An 18,165-nucleotide genomic window follows, 5' to 3' on the forward strand; every position below is an offset into this window, starting at 1 on the left:
CTCACAACTAGCTCCCCTCTGACTCTACTGTCAGATTATTCTAATAACTCAGGCTCAACATCTTTTAGTCATCCTACAGGTTATTAAAATGTCTTTTAGGGAATGCCTGTCTGGCTCAGTTGGTAAAACATGCAACTCTTGATCGCGGGGTCATGAGTTCAAGCCCCACACTGGGCATAGGGCTTACTTGAAAATAAACGAATAAAATAAAATTTCTTGCAATTATTCCTTCAAAGTGTCTCTTACATGCCTTCCTTTCCATTCATTTATCATCACGTACCTAGTTGAAAACCTTTTACTGCAGTGTCGACAACTAAAAGCAAGTTGCTTTTTGCAGCAAAAGTTGCAAGTTGCCTCTTTAAAGGTCATACACACCATGGCAGATGAATCTTCCCCAAGTGCAGCTTTGATCCCCTAGTCACCAACTTTCATGGCTCTCCAATACCAGAGCACTGGCTCCCAAAGCTTTCAGACCAAACAGCCCTTTAGACAGCAAATCCTGACGTGAAATTTACCTATATTGTTTCAAAAACATTGATATAACTCTCTAATCATAATATACAGCAGACATCAAAGGAAAGTTCTTTATAATAAGTCAGTATGTATTTCAACCTGTAAATTCTTGGGCACAACCGAATGAGAAGATACAACAGAGCAGTCAGATACTTTCATCTCTATGTGGCATTGCTGGGAATGCGACAACTAGAAATGCAGTCGCACACAGCTACGCTGGTGACTCAGACACCATGAGCAGTACCACTACAAGCGACGGAAGTTTCTGACAGTAAAAAAATTTTTAAATGCCAAACAGCAATAAAAATATTATCTTTCCCCAACTTATACAATAATATTATCCCTGGAAAATAAAGTGTATTATTAATATCATGCAAAAATATTTTGGTTTATAGGTAAAATAAAATTCAGTTTTAGACCCAAGCATAAACAAGATGCTCCCTTACATGAGTGGCCAGTGGGACACTGACCGTTACTTTTGGGATGTGATCTAATCTTTATGTGGAACCACCTGAGCACTGGGACATGTAGCATTCCTGACCCCATTCACTAAAAATCACTGTGACAACCAAAAAAACCCTCCACAAATTTGGATAATACTTCTTAGAGGTAGATGTTACCTCCATCGAAAACCTCTGGCCTAGAGATTTCAGCTCAAAATGAGTTATCCTAGTTCAAAAATATTAATCTAGAATTCAACTGTTCTCCACTTTTTTCCCACCTTTTGCATATGGGCATCTGTATGTTGTGATAACTAAATAACTCACAGCATTACTAACTTTCCACTGATTCGTCTCTGTCATAATCTGCTCTACTATCGACAAGCAATTTCAAGTAAAAGGTGAATTAGGATAAATCTACCAAAGGATCCTAAAGATATTATTCTTGTTATACAATAAACTTAACATTTAAACATTCTACACAGAAGAAACTGTGAGAGGAAGATCCTGGCAGTAACTTTATTGGCTACATAGATATGTCAAAATCCCTTTGGGGTACAAATGTTTATCCATTAAAAAAATGGAACTTTGTGTTCATTCCTAAAATGGAAGAATGGTGTAACGTTAGGAACTCTGTTAAATGTGGTTTACTGAATTAGTTCAATGAAGGAAAATGCCATGTGATCAACTCCACTGATGCTTTCCAAATTAAAAAGGCATTCTTCATAATCTGCTTTTTTTTTTACATTTTATTTTGATTTTAGCATTACAAAAAAGTTGCAAAAAGAGCATAGAGCGCCTACACATTCCTTACCCGATTTCCCCTAACAGTCGTCCCACACATAACTACAGCACAACCATCACAACCACGAAAACAGCACACTACATCACCTAACCACAGACCTTACTCTAAACTCACCGTGTTCCCACTAAGGTCTCTTCCCTATTCCTGCATCTTATCTACACGCTCACCAGTGCCCCCTGGGCTGGGGCAGTTCCTCGGTCTCTTTTTTTTTTTATCTTGGCACTTAAAAAAAACATTTTTTTTAACATTTTTTTCATTTTTTGAGAGCATGAGCAGGGGAGGGGCAGAGAGAGAGGGAGACACAGAAGCCAAAGGCGGCTCCAGGCTCTGAGCTGCCAGCACAGACCCCAACGCAGAGCTTGAACTCACAGACTGTGAGATCATGACCTAAGCTGAAGTCAGACGCTCAACCGACTGAGCCACCCAGGCACCCTTGATCTTGGCACTTTTCAAGTTTTGATGAGAATACCACAGAATGAGGTACTCTTCTCAGTGCATCCTCTCAAGGTACATCATGTCAATATGTCCTATTACTGGTAATGTAAACCTTAATCACCTGACAAAGACAAGGTCTTCTGGGTTTCTCCATTGTAAAGTTACTATTTTTCCCTTAGTAACTGTCTGGGGGAATATACTTTGAAACTACTAAAGTAGTCCATTTCACCTCAAACTTTGGCCATTAACTTTAATACCTATTAGTGAAACTTTTCTACAATTACTACTGTGATATTTGTCTAATAGTGATTATCAATTTCCCTCCATATTTATAAGGTGGAAATCTCCTGTGAGAATGAGTTTGAGCGGCGCCTGGGTGGCTCAGTTGGTTGGACATCCGACTTCAGCTCAGGTCATGATCTCGCGGTTTGTGAGTTTGAGCCCCGCATAGGGTTTCTGTGCTGACAGCTCAGAATCTGGAGGTTGCTTCAGATTCTGTGTCTCCTCCTCTCTCTGCCCTCCCACACTCATGCTCTGTCTCTCTCTCTCAATAACAAATAAACGTTAAAAAAAAAAAAAAATAAAAAAAAAAAAGAATGTGTTTGAGCATTTTCTTTCTTTTTTTTTTTTTTTTTATTATTTTTATTTATTTTTGAAGGAGAGAGAGAAAGACAGAGCATGAGTGGGGGAGGAGCAGAGAGAGAAGGAGACACAGAATTCGAAGCAGGCTCCAGGCTCTGAGCTGTCAGCACAAAGCCCGATGCAGGGTTCAAACCCACAAACCGTGAGATCATGACCTGAGCCGAAGCCGGATGGTCAACCGACTGAGCCACCCAGACACCCCTAGTTTGAGTATTTTCTGTGTTTAATGGCCATTATTAGGTATATATTTCTGTGATTTGTCTGTATCTTTTTCCAATATCTTTCTTTCAGGTTCTTACTCATTTTTTGTTTCTCAATTTGTCAAAGTTCTTTATATAGCAGGGCTAAGAGGCCTCTTTGTGATATATGCCACAAATATGTTTTCCCAGATTGTCAGTTTCCTTTTGACTTTATGATTCTTTTCATAATTTTTAAAATCTAGTCAAATTTATCAATCTTTTCTTTTACTGACTCTGAATTTTGAGTCATGTTAAAAAGACACCAAGGTTAAAGAGGAACTCTTCTAGGACCTGTATGACTGAATGCTGTAATACACAGAGTCAGCTTTTTCCAAATGGCTACTGAGTTGTTCCATCACTATCTTTTTTTTTTTTTTTTAAAGTTTATTTATTTTGAGAGAGGGAATGAGAGAGAGAGAATCCCAAGCAGGCTCTGCACCACCAGTGCAGACGTGGGCTCAAACTCACCAACCATGAGATCATGACCTGAGCCAAAACCAAGAGTCAGAGGCCTAATGGATTGAGCCACCCAGACGCCCCTCCCATCACCATCTTTTAAAAAGTTTATCTTCACTCCCAATGATTTGAGATCCAACCTTTTTCACATAAAACTCTGGACTTTCTACCCCATCCCACTGGTCCACTATGCATTCATGTGCCAATATCACATTATTTTACAGAAGATGTTTTAATGTCTGATGGAGCTTGCTCTGCACAGTTTTTCTTTACCAGTATTTTCCTGGCTGTTCTTACATGTTTATTTTTCCACACAAACTTTCATATCAACTTGTCCTAACTTTATTAAAGTTGTATTTTTGTTGGAATTATGGTGAATTTGTAAATTCATTTAGGGAAGAACTGATATCTTTATAATTCTGAGTCACAGAATTTAATAACAATAGATGTCTTGGGAAGTCTGGGTGGCTCAGTCTTAGGTTAACTGACTCTTGGTTTTGGCTCAGGTCATGATCTCATGGGTTCGTGAGTTTAAGCCCCGCATCGCATTCAGCGCAAAGCCTGATTGGGATTTCTCTCTCTCCCTCTCTCTCTCTGCCCCTCCCCCACTTGAGCTCGGTCTCAAAAGATAAACATAAAAAATTAAAAAAAAGAAAAAAGAATAGTCTTTCCAATATTTCAAGTCTACTTCTGTGTCTTTTTGAGTGTGTAAAAAGTGTTCCTCCTACAGGTTTCACACATTTCTTGTTAAATTTATTCCCAAGCATTTAATTTTCTTTGTTATTACCATAGTGAGATTTTTCTTAATATTATATTCTATTTATTATTTATGCATAGGAAGACTATTAGTTTTGTACATTATTTTTACATCCTACTACTTTACTGAACTGTTTTATTTTTTGAGTTAATTTTACCACTGATGGTCTGGAGTTTTCCAAATACACTATCAAATCATCTCTAAACTTAGAGTTTTACTTCTGCTTGCCCATTCTTATTACTGCAATTGATTTCTCTAGTCTAAGTGCAAAGGCTGACACCTTTGCATACAATACAATGTTAAACAGAAAAAGAAACAGTGGGCACCCTTGCCTTGTTCATGATTTTAGTGGAAAGGACACTGGTGTTTCTCCATGAAATAAGATACTGGCTTTAGGACTATGTATTACAAATTTCTGATAATATTCATAATAAAAGATGAATAAGTGAATACTTCTTAACCTAACAAAATGGAAACATCATGCCAAACTCCAACACCATGCTTAGTGATGAAAATGTGGACGTATTCCCATCAAAGACTGAAAGAAGACAAAGATCCCCAATATTTAACATTTTTCTAAAATTAACTATTAATAGATTTAGTCCATTGAAGGAAATAGGAGATATTAACATTAGAAAGGAAGAAGTAAGCATCATCATTTTAAAATGGTATCAGCCGCTTGGAATACGCAGGGTAACAAAATAAAACTCTTATAAACAATGAAAGAATCCAGTAAGCTGTTTAGTACTATATTAACATTACTTGAATGTACATTTGATCTTTATTAGGGTTGGCCTCACAACTGGGTACTACCTGGGTGAGATTTCCTCTATTATAGAAAACAAAACAGGTCCAAAAACATGTTTTCCTGCATATGTTAAAAACTAACCAGGTGTAAAAAACTGAGGATGATTCATACTAAGTTGATTAACCATAATAAATTGCTAATTTACAGAAAGAAAAAAGTGCCAAAAACATAGTTGCTTTAATCTTAAATTCTGGAGTGCACTACTGTGTACCCCATATGAAGAGACCGTAACAGTAAAATACATTCTCCCTATATTATGACTGTCCTCCATTAAAAAGAATAGTTTGATATATAAGAACATAGCATTGCATGTTCTGACCTCTAGAAATACTTCTTCTCAGAGAATTTAGGACAGTAAGTCTGCTTTGAATTATTTGTAGTATGGAAAGTGACTTGTTTCTTACTAACTATTCAAATAATACTGTTCATGGGCACCTGGGTGGCCCAGTCGGTTAAGCATCTGACTCTTGATCCCAGCTTAGGTCTTGATCTCAGGGTTTTGAGTTCAAGCCCCATCTTGGACTCTATGCTGGGCATGAAGTCTACTTCAAAAAAATAAATAATAGTAATACTGTTCATACTTTATTTGTATCAGGACTTGGTGAGTTTTTGTTTACTGTTCCTTCCATCACAATATACTTCAATTTAACACATCATTTCTCTCTGAAAACAGAAACTGTAAATTAGCAATGTAACAAATATTATATACACAGTACCAGGGCCTCAGCTCAGTGAGGTATATAAATAGTAATGCATCTGCATTAAGCCTGAAATTCCCAATGTTATAATCAATCCTACGGTTTTGTACGTGGTTGTCCTCTGTACCAAATTTTGTTGTACAAACAACACATTCGTTGCTGATGAATACTAATCTATTGTTAACAGAGTGATACCCTTTGAAGAAAAAGATGGCAATAGTAATTGGGAGAGGGCATGACAGATTTCTGAAAGATTTCTGAATTGCTGGTAATTCTTGTTATGGTGATCTTACAGGTACGTTCACTTTGTGATAATTCATACTTGAGATTTCTGTGCACTTTTATGTATATACATTATACTTGAATCAAGTATATTTTAATTTTTAAAAATAAGCAGAAAACTGAAACAAAATAAAAACAAACCACACAAAAAGACCTCCAACATCTCCAATAAAGTCCAATTTCTCTGGAAGCATGCTATATTGCACTTAGGGTCTCTGTTGAAAACAGTAACAAAAAAACTCATCTTTAAACTCTAGAATCATTCAGCTTGATGAGATCCTCACACTATGTGTTAACTGTGGAAGAGCAAATTCACATCTTCTATTTTAACTTTTTCTCTGTGTGTGTATGTGTTTCAAAGTAGAAAGGGAGGCTCACTTGTTCTATACAAACTGTCATGTGTATTTGAGTATCTCTGCCTTTCTCATTCTCCTTTTCTTGCTTTCTCTTATTCTTAGACCATCTATAGCTGAATTTCCTGAAGTCTCATATGCATATAATACAAATTAAGCTGTATAAACCAGAGCAGAAAAACAATTCTACCTTACAAAACTGCAACATCCCCACCCAGACGCTCCAGGCACAATGATCAACTCAAACTCCTCACGCTCACTCATTATTTCTTCTGCACCATCCAGACTTACTCTTCCCCCAGGCCAAAACCCCAGAAACACCCGGACTCAGTTCCTTTTAATATCTAGCCCCACCCACAGACACCAGGTTCCATTTCTGCCTTTCTCTCCACTCTTCTGGGCTATGCCCCCACTGCTACAGACCTATCAGGTGCTCCCAAACCCTAGCATGAATGATCATAAAAACCACCTACCTCCTATTCTTCTCTCTTCCCCATTCCAATGAACCTTTCATCCAGTCATGTCCTCTCTCTGAAGGACAGCGCTGAGCGAGGCACCTTGCTTAGAAACATTCATTGGCCTTCCCTGCACTTTGAATGAAGCCCAAGCCTGGCTTTCAAGGTCTACACAGAATTCCTACAAATAACCATGAAATTAGCCCACTTTCCTGACCAATATGAGAGTTATTTTAACCACTAAAAGAGGACACATACTGTATATTATGAAAAGACAAACATAAAAACCAAAGGAAAAAAAATCTAACTCAGCCTGATTTCTGAACAAAGAATGAACATGACTATCTTTCAAGACCGAAGAGCCAAAGAAAAGTCAGAAGCAAATAAATAAATAAATCCATCCATAGCTGAAAATGTTTGGTTACAGGGAAACATAAATGTGGCCACCCGGAATGCAAATCTAAATCTAGTTCCTCATCCCCAAAGACTGAAAATAACTACAGGAAACACTACTGCTATATGTGAGCAATTTCCGAGACTCTATGCAAGCTTGATTCTTGCTTCCTTAGGACAGCACGTTAAGTTATTCTCCACGTAGAAGAAAACAGCGAGGACAGATAATAGAGCATGGCTATGATCTCTGATCAGTTTCACTTTTTTTTTTTTTTTTTGAGGAAATTACAGTATAAAAACACCAAAATAACAATATAAAGACTGATGTTCTCTGATCAAGTAGTATTTTATCTCACAAGATAAGGTTTGAAAACATCCTCTCAGAACAAGAAAAAATACCCTCCATGGTCACTATTTCAGTGATCACAGCCACTTTACAGAACATAATTATCGTGAATTATAAGGATCCACTATATCTCTAGGGAACATATTTTACTTGCAACACAAACATGGTTAACTTCGGATACGCATAAAACAATACAAGGACACTGTTTAAAAATTAAGTACATTAAATGTAGTGAAGCCTGGAGCAGGGATGGCAAATAGATTTCGTCTTGAACGTCAGTTCAAAAGAACAACGAGTTCTGAATAAGGTGTCCTCTGAAGCTGGGATACCAGGGGAGAGACTGTCCTCGATTAGTAATGTTGGCCAGAGATGAGAGAAAGGAGTCAGAAGACCTGCACCACACATTTGCCATCCCTTGGCTACCGTACTTCAAAGAAGCTCAAAGAATACATAATCACAAAATTACTTACTGCTTCAACAGAGTTGCATTCCCGCCTTGTTTCTAAATAACGTAGTGCTCGTTTTTCTTCTTCTTTCAATTTAGCGTCTGCCTGCCCAGAAGCAAAATAGCAATCATTTTTAAGAATATCAAGAGAACAGCTGAAATTATCACATATACTAAGTTCCGACTTACATATTTCATATAATTCTGTACACCATTTTGTTGTAAATACGAGGGTGCCTGTGTTCTATAAAATCTCTCTGTGGAGTCCAAGTATGCCTTCTCAAAATTATCCCTATAAATTTGAAGCTTATCCTCAGGATTAGAACAAAGGTTAACTGAAAAACAGAAAATAAAATTTTACTCTATGTTTCAAATCAGTATTTTGAGTACAATAATTGAAATAAAAATAGTGAGGGGTCATTATGTGCAAGGGACTGTGACAATGCTCAAGAGAACATAAATATAATACAAGACCCTTCTCCATAACAGACTTAAAATGGTAACAGCATAAAGCACTAAAGTGATAAACAGTACAGATAACATGGGCTATTGTATTTCTGCATAGGAAAGGGCATGACTTCTAACTAGATGGTCAAGAAACCATCCACAGATGAGATGAGATTTGAGATGAGTACTAAGTGAAAACGAGAATTTACATAGAAGCTAGTAAAATAAGCAAATAATCTGAAGTACAAAAATCCCAAGGCCAAGTCAAGGTATAATGACCAGGTAGAATGGGAAGTTAGGAGTGGCTGTGGAGGGGTACATGGGTGGCTGAGTCAGTTGAGCATCAGACTCTGGATTTTGGCTAAGGTCATGAACTCTGGGTTTGTGAGTTTGAGCCCCATGTTGGGCTCTACACTGACAGCATGAAAACTGCTTGGAATTCTCTCTCTCCCTCTCTCTCTCTCTCTCAAAAAGAAAAAAAATACGAGTGGTTATGGAAAGTCTCGAATCTCAGGTTAAGTAACCCGAATTCAGCATGGTGTAACCACTAAATGGGTAAAATCAAATAAAAAGTACTTAAAAATTAATCTCATGAACAGTACATGGGTTAAATGATAGTAATAAGGTCACTATAAGACAACTGTTTCAAAAGTCCAGAAGCAGAGTTTACACAGTATAAACTGGTGGTAGCTGATAGAAGAGGAATAAATTTCAAGGACATGGCTAATGAAAGCCTAAACACTATGATATCTCAAGACGTATGGGGTAATAGAGAAAGCCAATCAAAGATAACTGCAGGTTCATTAATACAAAAAATTCTTGGGGCGCCTGGGTGGCTCGGTCGGTTAAGCGTCCGACTTCGGCTCAGGTCATGATCTCACGGTCCGTGAGTGCGAGCCCCGCGTCGGGCTCTGTGCTGACGGCTCAGAGCCTGGAGCCTGTTTCGGATTCTGTGTCTCCCTCTCTCTCTGCCCCTCCCCTGTTCATGCTGTGTCTCTCTCTGTCTCAAAAATAAATAAACGTTAAAAAAAAAAAAATTTTTTTTTAAATACAAAAAATTCTTACTGAGGAGTACTTTGTGCCCACGTCCTACATCCAGTAAAGATACAGTGTCAACAACACAGTTAACTGAACTAAATTATGATGACAGGGAGGCACGGGTCCTATGAATCAATGTGAGAGGGACCTAAGCTAGCCTGGGAATTAGGGAAGGCCTCCAAGAGGAAACAGAGGATGCAGATGAGCTAGAAGACAGAGGGAGGAGGAGGAGGACTATTCTGAGAGAAATCCTGTATCTGACTTAAATAATAAATAAGAAGAGCACTGCCAGAAGCTGAAAAGTTCAGAGAGGAGTATGTACATGAAATAAACATACTGTCTGAAAATATAAGCAAAAATTAGTTACCACCTTTAGGAGCTAAAGAATTAAAATCTACATTTCTCTAATTCAGGTCACTGAAAGGATTTGCCAGCCAAGAAATGAGTGACATGGAGAAAACAAGTATTAACCACACAAATATGGGTTTTTGTATGTGGCCTTGAAGAGATTTCATGCCTTCTGTGTACTCTTAACAGCATCTGGCACTAAACATAGACGTGTCTCTATGCTAGTACACATAACTCTGGCAGTACTATTCTGTAACTGTCTCAGAATTTCCAGAAAAAATTATCATCAGGAAAGTTCAGAACATACCATAGGATTCTCTTACTCCAATGACCAGCTGAGAATCAAAAGCTTCTCCTAATCTTTCAGCATGTACCAGCTTCATTGCACTATCCTGGAGTCTGTTTTTTATATTTGAAAAGATTGACTCATTCCATGTATCAAGCATGAGCTAGGATAAAAAGAAGCATGAAATCATTGCAATTATTAATATACTAAGTACCATACAGACACACAAAAACTTTAGCTATAAATACTAAAAAAAGGAAACCACATTCTTAGGCCTATATTCACTTGAATGCTTCAGGGAACTAGTATATTTAAATCTGGTAAAAAACACATGGTAAATGTTAAAGAACACATTTCAAAATCTAACGTAAATGGATTTGAATTCCAGCTCTATTACTTATTCACTGGCTTTCCCATCTGTAAAATAGTAAAAGTAAGAATACAAATCTTAAGTGGTTGTTGTAAAAATTAAATACAGTAATACCTGGAAAAGGTTACCTCCCCTACAGTTATGAGGTTACATTTCAGAAATACTGGTCAGTGTTTGGAATGCTCACGTGCAGGTTTGTACGAACATGCAATAAATGCAAAAAGCGCTGAATGAAAACCTGCCTGATACTAGATCTTAAAAAACACACACAAATCCACCTGAAAGATGTTCCATTTAAATGATGGAAATATTACACACATATCCATATGTATTATCATTCCAAGTAACTGGGTCAGATACAGAAAATATATTAACAACAGTAGCATCAGTAACGACAAAAATAACAGGTATGTAACATTCACTACGTACCTAGCACTGCTCTAAGTACTTTCCACACGTAACTCATTTAATCCTCAATACCGATATATAGGTGTTATTATCTCCTTTTTAGAAATGCAGACTCAGAGGCACTGAGAGGAAAGCTAACTCCCCACATGCATACAGCTCATTAATGGCAACACTGGGATTTGAATCCAACAACTATGGTCTCAGAATCTACGGTCTTAATCATTAAGTGATGCTGATTCCTGTAATCAGTAGGGGATGGCAAAAATTAAAAGAATAACGGAAAAACAAGAGAGGACAAGATTATGGAACTGAAAATTAAAAAGCACGTAGAAGTATTTTTCTTTTTTGGGGGGGAGGGGGATAATTTCTCATATTGCAGTTATTTCTACCACCCAAGAACCACTGGGTGTCTAAATTTACAGCATCCCTGTCGACATCAGCACAAATTTTAGAGCTTGGAAGGGGCAGGAATGCCAAGGCAACTATTTGAGGGCCTGAGTTTGCATTCAGCAAGTAGCAAGTCGTTTAAAGTCCAAGAGGCATTTCGTACTTTTCTTCCACTTTTCAAATCTATGTTTCTATTTGATTCTCAGAAGCAAGAATACATATGAGAAATGAGGGCAGGGAGCTTAAGTCATTAAGGATTGAAGAGCTGAAAAGAACACCTGAGATTCCACTTTCAGAGCTGAGTTCTTTCAATTAAATCACAAGGAGTTCTGGACACAGAACTTTTAACTAGAAACTATGCAAAATATGAAAATAAACAGTACATGAGTTCACAATAACTAGAATCAAGTAAAAAGAAAAACATAACAATAATAGCAGCTTAGTCACAATGAAACACCAAGATACGAGAAGGTAATCTAAGGAGAGATTTTTGAAAGAGGAAAAAAGTAAAGTAATCTATAGGAAGGTAAAAGTACAAAGAAAGAAGAAGGAAACAGAATACAGAAGATAAAACTAGGAAAAGGCAGTGATGTCTGAAGGCACAGATCCGCAACTCAACACCACGTGGGATAACGAAACAGAAGTGCAGCTCAACGCGGTTGGAAGAAAGACAGTATTATTCAGTAAAACCCAGCAAGAACTTAAAAGGAATTTATATGTGAAGTAGGAAAGCCCACTTAAAGTCTAAATTACTTCCTAAAGTTGTAAAATAACCCTCTTTCTGAAGACTAGTAAGGGGGACAAAAAGCAAAAATAAACTTACTTTTCGAACAATACTGTCTTCTACGGTTGATTTTTTATTGCTGCCCTGTTTACCCATTAAAGTAATCTCCAGCTGACAAAAAGGCTTCGGTAAAATATCACACTGTGTAAAGAATTTTCGCCATTCAACAATGTATGCTTTTAGCAAAGCTGTATCATCTTGATGGCTCAGTACTCGCTGGAAAAAAAAAAGAATTATATGAATTTGAAATAAATACAGGTAGGTGCTTGAAAGAATAACAGAACATAGCCATGCTATAGAACATTTTATTTACTGTACAAACTATATTATACTCAAGAAATTAAAACATGTATATATCCAAGAAAAAAACACGTTCACAAAGACTTACTATGGCAATCATTTTGATATATACATAAAATCATCATGTATACATGAAACTGATCAAATGTTATATGTCAACTATATTTCATTTAAAAAAAATCCCAAACCCTCTATCCTTAAGCTATCACCTTTTTATCCTCCCCACTACCATTCCCATCCATCCCTTTCCTGGCCCTAGCAACCATTCATTTGCTTTTGGTGTCTATATATTTGCCTGTTCCAGACTTCCACATGAGTGGAAACTTACATTATGTAGACATTTATGACTGACTTCTTTCATATAACAGTTCTGAGGTTCACCCAAGTCCTAGGACCTATCATTACTTTATTCCTTTTATGGCTGAATTCTATCCCATTTTATAGATATACCACATTTTATCTATCGGTCCACTGATGGACATCAGGGTTGTCTCCACCTATTGGCTATCATGAATAATGCTGCTATAAATATCCATATCCCCAAAAAAGTTCATAAAAAAACCTGTGTACACTCACCAAGAAAGAGAGGACTGAAATAAACAACATCAGAAATGAAACAGGAGACATTACAACTGATAACACAGAAGTACAAAGGAGTGGGGCTCCTGGCTGGCTCAGTCAGTAGAGCACATGACTCTTGAACTCAGGGTTGTGAGTTTAAGCCCCACACTATAGCCTACTTAAAAAAAAATTACAAAGGACCATAAGAGACACTGTGAACAATTATATGCCAACATATTCAACAACAGAGAAGAAATGGATAAATTCCATAGGACCTAAAATCTATGAAGACAAAAGAAATAGAAAATCTGAACAGACCCAATCACTAGCAAGTAGACTGAATCATTAATGAAAAATCTCCAACAAACTGAAGTCTGGGACCAAATGGCAACAATGGTGAATTCTACTAAACACTGAATGAGAATATCAATCCTTTTCAAACTCTTCCAAAAACAGAAGAGAAATAAACACTTACAAACTCAGTTAATGAGGCTGGTATTACCCTGATACCAAAAACCGGTAAGGATGGCCCAAAAGAAGAAAATTATAGGCCAATATCCCTTAAGAACATGGGTGCAAAACTGCTCAGCAAAATATTAGAAAACCAAATTCAACAATACATTGAAAGGACCATACACCATGATCAAGCGGGATTTATTCCATGGATGCAATGTTGGTTAGTTCAGCACTCACAAATCGATCAATGGGAAACACCACATTAACAAAACGAAGTATAAATCTCATATAACTAGAGTGCCTGGGTTGTGAGGTTGGTTAAGCGTTCAACTCTTGATTTTGGCTCAGATCATGATCTCACAGTTCAGTTAGTGGAATCAAGCCCTGCATTGGGCTCTGCGCTCCAGGCTCTCTCCCTCTCTGCCCCGTCCTCGCTCACATTCACAAGTGTGCATTCTCTCTTTCTCTCTCTCTCAAAATAAACATTAGAGAGAGAGAAAGAGAGAGAGAGAGAGAGAGCACGCACGGGGGAGGGAGAGAGAGAGAGAGGGAGCCACAGATTCCGAAAGTGGCTCCAGGCTCCACACTGTCATCACAGACCCCACGTGGGGCTTGAGCCCACAAACCATGAGATCATGACCTGAGCCGAAGTTGGATGTTTAACTGACTGAGCCACCCAGCCGCCCCAATAAATAAACATTTTTAACAAATCATATGATCATCTCAAATAGATGCAGAAAAAGCATTTGACAAAATCTAATATCCATTTATGATAAAAACTTAAAGCAGGTATTGAGGGAATTTACCTCGGTATAATAAAGGCAATATATGACAAACACATAACTAAAATCATACTCAGCAGTGAAAAGCTAAAAGCTTTTCCTCTAAGATCAAGAACGGGACAAGAATGCTAACTGTTGTCACTTTGATGTAACATATACTGGAAGTCTTAGAACACCCATACAAGCCAGACGACAAGAAAAAGAAATAAAAGGCATCCAAGTAAAAAGAAGTAAAACTGTCACTATTTGTAGGTAATATAATACATTAAAAAATCATGAAGACTCCACTAAAAAACTGTCAAAACCAGTTAAGTTTAGTTTTAGTAACACAAGATACAAAATCAATATACAAAAATATGTTGCGTTTCTATATAAACTATCAGAAAGAGAAATTAAAAAAAAAAAAAGAACAATACCATTTACAATTGCATCAAAAAGAATACCTGAAAATAAATTTAACCAAGGAGGTGAAAGAACTGTACACCCCAAATTGTAAGACATTGATGAAACAAACTGAAGACACAAATAAATGGGAAGACACCCAGTCCTCATGGAATAGAAAAATAATAGCATTAAAATGTTCATACTACCAAAAACAATATACAGAATAAATGCAATCCCAATCAAAAGTCCAGTGGTATTTTTCACAGAAAAAGAACAAACAATCTTACAATTTGTAGGGAACCACAAAAGACCCAGAATAGTCAAAGCAACCTTGAGAAAGAAGAACAAAGCTGGAGGCATCACCCCCTGACTTCAAACTATATGACAAAGCTCTACAGTAATCAAAATCGTGCGGTATTAGCACAAAAACAGACACGCAGATCAACGGAACAGAAAAGAGCGCCCAGAAATAAGCCCACACTTATGCGGTCAATTAATTTACAACAAAGGAGTCAAGAATCTACAATGGGGAAAGGACAGAAATACACACGAGGAAAGGACAACCAAGTACCAACAAATGGTGCTGAGAAAACTGGATAGCCACACACAAATGAAGGAAACTGCACCACTCTCTTGCACCACACACAAAAATGAGCTCAAAATGGATTCAAGACTCAAACGTAAGACCACAAACCAGAAAGCTCCGAGAAGAAAGCATGGGTGATAAGCTCCTTAACACGGCTCTTGGCGATGACTGTTCTGAATAGGACACCCAAAGCAACAAAAGTAAAAATAAACACGCAGGACTACGCCAAACTAAAAAACTGCCGCACGGCAAAGGAAACCCTGAACGCAATGAAAAGACAACCTACCAATGGGAGAAAGTCACTGCACATCACCTATCTGACGAGGAGCTAGTATCCAAAACGCACAAAGAACTCCTACGACGCAACAGCAAATAGTAAACAATTAGAGCGAAAAATGGGCAGATCTTCCCATGCGTCCGATGACGACATAAGATGGCCAACAGGTCATTCAAAAGATGCTCATCGTCACGAAAATGTAAATCGGAACCGCAATGGGCCATCACCTCGCACCTGTCAGAACGGCCAGTATCAAGAAGACAAGAAATAACAAGTGCTGGCGAGGCTGTGGTGAAAAGGGAGCCCGTGTGCACTGTGGGTGGGAAGTGAACTGTGCAGCCACTATGGAAAACGCTATGGAGGTTGCTCGAAAAATTAAGAACAGAACTACCATATGATCCAGCAATTCCACTTCTGGGTGTTTACCCAAAGAAAATGAAAACACAAACTCGAGAAAATATATGCACTCCGATGAATACTACAGCATCATTTACAACAGCCAAGATATGGAAACAACAAAAGTATATCAAAGACAAAGAAAATGTTATATAGGGGCACCTGGGTGGCTCAGGCAGTTAAGCAGCCAACTCTTGATTTCAGTTCAGGTCATGATCTCACGGCTCATGAGAATGAGCCTCACATCGGGCTCCACACTGACAGGGCAGAGCCCCCTTGAGATTCCCTCTCTGCCTCTTCCCTGCTTGAGCTCTCTCAAAATAAATAAATAAACATTTTAAACCAAGAAAAAGAAAATGTGGTATATATACACATTGGACTGTTTCCCAGCCATTAAAAACAAAACAAAACAAAACGAAGTCTTGCCATTGGCAAGAACACAGACCTTGAAGGCAACAACAGTTAACAACTGTATTCGATATTAGAAAGTTGGTAAAAGGAGCTCTTAAAAGTTCTCATCACAAGAAAAAAAAATTCTGTAACTATGTGTGGTTATGGATGTTAACTAACTTACTGTAATCAATTCGCAAAATATACAAACATCAAATCATTACACTGTACACCTAAAGCTAATGTCAATTATACCTAAATTTAAAAAACCCAACTTACACAGTAATGTTCACAGAAGCATTATTCAAAACAGACAAAAAGTAGTAACAACCCAAGTGTCCACCAATGACGAACAGATGAAAAAAACTGGTGTATAGTCATACAGTGGAATATCATTCAGCCATAAAAAGAAATGCAACAAAGATAATTATTACAATGTAGTTTAATCTTGAAAACATTATCGTCAATCAAAGCTAGTCATAAAAGGCTTCATGTTGCATGAGTCCATTTATACAAAACGAACAAAAGCACAGAAGGAGAAAGTAGATTAGGGGCGCCTGGGTGGCTCAGTCAGTTAAGCATCCGATTCTTGGTTTCGGCTCAGGTCATGATCTCACAGTTGTGAGATCGAGCCCCACAACAGGCTCAGTGCTGCCTGCTTGGGATTCTCTTTCCCCGTCTCTGTTCCTGCTCCGGTCATGCTCACATCTCTCTCTCTTTCTCAAAATAAATAAGTCAACTTAAAAAAAAAAGTAGATTAGTGGTTGCTAGAGTTTGTGGAGAGTGGGTAATGAGGGGGCGGGTTAACTGATCAGGGGTACAGTTTTTTTTAGGGTGACGAGAATGTTCTAGAATTTGTGGATGATGGTTGCACAACTTTATGAATATATAAAATATGCTTTAAGAGGGTGAATTTTCTGGGATGTAAATTACATCACAATTTTTTTAAAAGGGTGGGGTCTATTTCTCCACCACTGGTTTGGGTTGATCCTGTGACAGGCTTTGACCAAGAGAATGCAGATGCGACACCTTGAGACTTCCAAACTGACCTGAGGAGCTCTTGCAGATTTCAGTATCACCTCTGAGGCTGGTTTCCTCAAGAATGGGAAACCACCTGACAGAGAAAGGCCCAGATGGAAGCTAGCACCGAACACCAAGTTTGTGAGAGAGGCTCTCCTGGATCATCCAGTCCTTGCAGAGCCAACAGCCACCTGCTGGCACATGAACACACCAAGGCCTGGGGCCCCTGGCTGGCTCAGTAGGTAGAGTATGCAACTCTTGACCTCAGGGCTGTGAGTTCAAGCCCCACATGGGGCATGAAGCCCACTTTAAGAGAAAAAAGAAGCAGGGGGAGGGGAGCTAAACTTAGGCCAAATCAGGTGACCCTATCCCCAATTGCTAAATTATACACTTAAGAGCAAAAAAATACTTACATCAATATAACAAAATAACAAAAGAATTAAATACCCGAATAACTTCCTAAGCCTTGTACATTTATTTTTCACTTTCTATTTTGTCATTTTATATAATGCTATAAACATTTTAATGCAGATGGAAACAATCTCTCCTGTTTAAGAGATCTGGTCCTCCCTAACAAGATAAGTTCAGTCTAACTACTGACTAGTAAAATAACTCAAAAAGCTAAATTCTCTTAAAGGTTTAGAAGTCATACATCTATGCTTAGCATTACTACTCCTACAATTTAAATGCTCAGAATCAGTGACACTAATCATCCTCCTCAGGGTTTTTCTGAGGTCTACATTCCAGATTTCACTGGATCATATTACAGTGAAACACTTAACTTAGTTTTCCAGTGTAAAGTGTATTTTTTTAACATTTATTAATACGTAAGGTGATTCTTTATGAGCCCATTTCCAGAAAATGAAGGATAAAGGTCT

General features: G+C 37.8%; 1 protein-coding gene across 1 annotated transcript in view; it reads right to left on the minus strand.

The window, feature by feature from the left end:
- CUL5 (cullin 5) overlaps positions 1-18,165 on the minus strand; it is a 92,908-nt gene that overhangs the window by 35,060 nt on the left and 39,683 nt on the right. The window contains exons 4-7 of the mRNA XM_049614099.1: positions 12,175-12,351; positions 10,208-10,349; positions 8,257-8,402; positions 8,093-8,173 (exon numbers count right to left, since the gene is read on the minus strand). Coding sequence (XP_049470056.1) covers positions 8,093-8,173; positions 8,257-8,402; positions 10,208-10,349; positions 12,175-12,351 — 546 coding nt within the window. The remainder of the gene's footprint in view (positions 1-8,092; positions 8,174-8,256; positions 8,403-10,207; positions 10,350-12,174; positions 12,352-18,165) is intronic.

This window comes from Panthera uncia, chromosome D1 (genome assembly GCF_023721935.1).
Source record: "Panthera uncia isolate 11264 chromosome D1, Puncia_PCG_1.0, whole genome shotgun sequence".
NCBI lineage: Eukaryota > Metazoa > Chordata > Mammalia > Carnivora > Felidae > Panthera > Panthera uncia.